Genomic DNA, 4,262 nt, shown 5'->3' on the forward strand with positions numbered 1-4,262 from the left:
ATAATTAGGAATTTTAAATAGATGTTTAGTCCACAAAAGCTACCTCATTTTAAACATTTCGAATATATGTATAATGCATATTATGAAATAAGATTTAATGTTCCTAATTAAATTTTATTTTATTTATTTTGCATACTCAATCGGATCTTATTAAAATTTTATTCACTCGTGCATACCAGGGTCAAAATTGTGAACTGTATATTCTACAGTCAATTTTATTCGAACACTAACTTTTAATAGATACCTAATTTAACTTTAAAATAACTTAATTATGTAAAAACACAAAACATAAAGTATGTCAATATGCATAGTTAAAATAATTGTCCTCATTCATATGTATCATTACTAGGCTATTTTAAAGTACATTTACATAGTAGTCTTGACCATATCGAGTAAACAGCAAGATTATAAAAGACGTAAGATTTGATATTGATAAATAATTTGATAAAAATATTCGCATTATTTTAAATAATGTTATTATAGTGATAACATTTTCTGATATTTATTAACCAACCACTGTGACAAAATAATACAAAATAGGTATTAAATGTCATCTCTAAGTTATTGTATACAATACTTCAAACGAGAATGATGTCTGTGTAAATAGATACTTAAAAATATCTTCAAAAATCCGATGCTGTAGTATTTTCTCAGGGAGTAGGAATCGCATAAACATATGTGTAAAAAAAATATGCCAAAAAGTAGGAATTCATATCACGTTTATTAACAAGCAATGTTGAAAAACGTTTTAAAATAACAGGTACAAGAGTAGATAGGTACAAAATAGCGGTATAATTTTGAGACTAGATTTAAATTAAGGCAAATGAGCACCTGAAGCTATAAAACCTCTCTCGTCGGCTGTGTAGTCTACTCTGTAGGTCACACCATCGGGTCCTACGTATTCGAAGAAACCTTTAGCTCTCATACCTTCGAAGTTGACGTCTTTTTCGATACGACCAGCCTCCTCGGCGAGAATCTTGTTTTCAGTTTCGTATAAGTAATGGTAACCATCTGGGTTAATGTCGCCCTCTTGGCGGATGATCCCGTATTTGTAGTCATAGTTGCCTGTCGTGACGGCTACTTTAGGAACAACTGGGGCAGGAGATGGCCTGTATGGAGCTGGAGTCGAAACAGCGGCAGTCACGGGTGCCACTGAAGATGGCTTTGGTGCAGCGGTTGCAGGCCTGTTAAAAGGATTATCGTCAGTTTTACACTACGCAGCTATTCGATACCACTTCGAAGCTACTTCTGCGTAATTTTAAGCAGTAGATATCTACACTTCTAGATCATATACAACGAATATTAATAATGAGAAAAGTTTATACGCATATAGATATATATTATAATTATTAATAAATAATTTTATACGAAAAAATTAAGTGTGCTTGTTGCCTCGCTCGTTGTTGCATTAGAAGGTGTCAGGTGCATTTCATATGTCGCAATTCCAACCAATACCCGCGTCCCCATCATTAAAGCGGTTCGACGGAACACAGTGGGGTTAGAGTCGGTAAGAATCCGACTTAACCCACGGCTCCTTCCCCGGGGGCCGTGGGCATCTATGCAAGATTTCCCCACTTAAAAAAAAGGTTTATTTCATATTTGTGTCTTACCAACGGAAGTAATTGTACTACAAAACAAGCGTAATTTAATAAAATAGATGAAAAATTATCAAATCGAAAAATCAAATATTTAAAATGAGCACTTTACCTTAGTATACAGGCATTAGCTATGTTAAAAGTTTTATTAGATAATTTAATTTGTTAGATTAAAGTGCAAATGTCAGGATCTTTGAACATTATGACTTAAATCAAAGACATAAACACTCGCCATTACCAGTTGATTAGTACAATATGGGACACATATAGATTGTGAAATATTTACATTCTGGTCATGTCTCAATTACCATGTTACGTCATTTATTGTTTAGATTAATTTGAAGAACCTTTGCCCTTTACTTTATACTTGCAAGTTAATATAGATCCAAGAGGTTTTCCCTCGATCACTTTAATGGTCGCTTTACCTAGACTCCTTTTCGGGCTTGTATTTCCCAAGGTCGTCCTTGTAAGGCTTGTACTTTTCGATATCATCCTTGGAACCGACGTAGAAACCTCCGGGCCCTCCCTTGTCAGAGGATCCGCTGTAGAAACCACCCGCACCACCGCGGTCACCACGGTCGCCACTGTTTTAAAATGTTATTTGAAAAATAGACCTTAATGCAATTAATATTAAAGAGGTTTGGAATTGCATTTAAAATATGTATTAGTAAGTTGGATGACTTATCGTCCAGGAAAATAGAGATTTGTAATGTTCTTTTTACATTAATTAATTGCGTCGTATCTAATAATGCGAAATTTTATATGATGAAAAATAACGAAAATTTAATACTTAATGCAAAAATATTGTATGATTCTGTATAGCTTTATTGTCATTATTGAATACAAGCATATGCTATATTTTTTTTTATTTGTAAGTATTTTTTAAGGATTTTATTACCAAATCTAGAAGTTTTGCATTTTACATTTTTAAAAGGAATATTCATCAGCAGCAACAGTTTATCTGTTTGAACAAGGACTTTTTAATTCTAAGTAATAATTTAATTTAGTATGTTATTAAATTAAATTATTTGTTATTAATGGAGAAAATTAAAATATAATTTTCTGTTTTACTATACGTAATGGAAATGGTTGCTACGTAAATAGACGAACGAACTTAAATAATATATTAGTAATACATACTTTTGAATATCTTGCGAAAATGAATTCTTACGAAATACTTACTTGTAACGACCGGAGTCATCAGGGATGTAACGTCCTGAAGAATCTCTTTCGCGCCAGCTGTAACCGCGAGGACCAAATTTGCTGGGGTCGTATTTACCCTGGGTGTTATAGATCGGGTTGTATTGACCCGGATTGTTTTGTGTGATTTTACTAGTGGTTGTGGATAACGGTCTGCTGGTTCTAACTACGAAGGGTCGATCCGAGAATGCTACTCCTCTGGAATAATATCACATACTTAAGTAATTGTTTCTTATTTATGACTCCAAACTCATTTATTCAAAATCAAAAGCGCAAAGAAGAAATATTTTCATTAAACTTTACATTTATTGTTTTATATTTTCATAGAGTAGGTGAATTTTTTATATTTTATGCTTAGAACAGTTAGTGACGATTTTTCTCAAAGATAAAATTTAAATATATGCATTATGCACTCACTGGCCAGCTGCAAGGGGAGCAGCGACTGCCAAACACAACACCTGAAACACCAAAAACACATTCACTTAACACGATATCTAAAGTATATCCATATTATTATAATGAAAATTTTAAAAATTTGTTTTAATTCAATTTAGGTCTGCGATACGATCGTAACCGTGCGTCGACACATCTGCTATACGTACCAAGATGGCTCGCATTGTTGTGACTATCTACAGAAAGACAATCTGAATGTTGATATTTCAAAGATCAATCTCTATTTATACGTTTTTTTTTCAACTAATTTTATAATGTGATTCTTCGTGTGTCTAGATCTTTAGGTATTAATTAGGTATTCAGTAGATTCGCTACTCCTACATTTATATGCACTTGGACAAAATAAATAAAAATATAATGCTCGAAATAAATCTTATTTTCGTCTTATTTCTTGACATTTTTCTATTTGACTTTATAAATAGATTCATGATATAATATATAGATTAGAAAAAAACATTAATAATATTAACAACTGTCTTAAATGCATTCGGAGAAAGTACGTTTATAGAAAAATTAGTTTATTTTATTGATTGTTCCTTTTCTAGGAACTACTATGCAGGTTACTTCACAACATTACTCTGCTTTTTTTTAAATGAAGTAAATTAAAGAATATATTTTTAACGCTTATGTGTCTGTGAATTTAGCAATATTCAGTATTAAGGTAACAACTGTCGGTATTATGGATATCCACTTACTAATCCATGCATATACACCATTAGAAGGTACATAAAGTTATTAAAGGTGTATTATGAACAAGTAATCTATTATACATTATTATACATATAATAAAATCGTAGGAAAGTCAAAACTGTACATTGAATATTTTTTAAAAGAATACTTGATCCATGATCTATAATCGATATAGAAGCCAAAAATATAGTTTTTAGAATTTTTGTCTGTTTGTCGGTTTGTCTGTTTGTCTGTTTGTCTGTATGTATTTCCGGGCTAATCTCAGAAAGTACTGCATAGATTTACTTCAAATTTTGCATGAATATTCCTAAGAGGTCGGGTGAG

General features: G+C 31.8%; 1 protein-coding gene across 1 annotated transcript; it reads right to left on the bottom strand.

Moving 5' to 3' along the window:
* Positions 1 to 604: 604 nt before the first annotated feature.
* Positions 605 to 3,439, bottom strand: LOC149484691 (larval cuticle protein LCP-30-like). The gene is made up of 5 exons (XM_089700389.1): positions 3,398 to 3,439; positions 3,213 to 3,253; positions 2,778 to 2,993; positions 2,021 to 2,179; positions 605 to 1,184 (listed from the first exon to the last, which is right to left on the bottom strand). Exons 1-5 carry the CDS (start codon positions 3,410 to 3,412, stop codon positions 815 to 817), a joined length of 801 nt encoding a protein of 266 aa, XP_089556515.1. The 5' UTR covers positions 3,413 to 3,439; the 3' UTR covers positions 605 to 814.
* Between the last annotated feature and the right edge of the window lie 823 nt (positions 3,440 to 4,262).

Source organism: Colias philodice, chromosome 11 (assembly GCF_061535455.1).
Source record: "Colias philodice isolate Cphi_HAF_F1 chromosome 11, ilColPhil1 Martin Lab GWU primary, whole genome shotgun sequence".
Taxonomy (NCBI): domain Eukaryota; kingdom Metazoa; phylum Arthropoda; class Insecta; order Lepidoptera; family Pieridae; genus Colias; species Colias philodice.

Bases quoted from the DNA above. Each gene is read 5' to 3' on its own strand.
- LOC149484691 (XM_089700389.1), bottom strand. The intron at 2,994-3,212 runs GTGAGTGCATAA...ATATTATTCCAG, and splicing joins GCTCCCCTTGCAGCTGGCCA to AGGAGTAGCATTCTCGGATC. The intron at 1,185-2,020 runs GTAAAGCGACCA...TCCTTTTAACAG, and splicing joins AAGCCCGAAAAGGAGTCTAG to GCCTGCAACCGCTGCACCAA.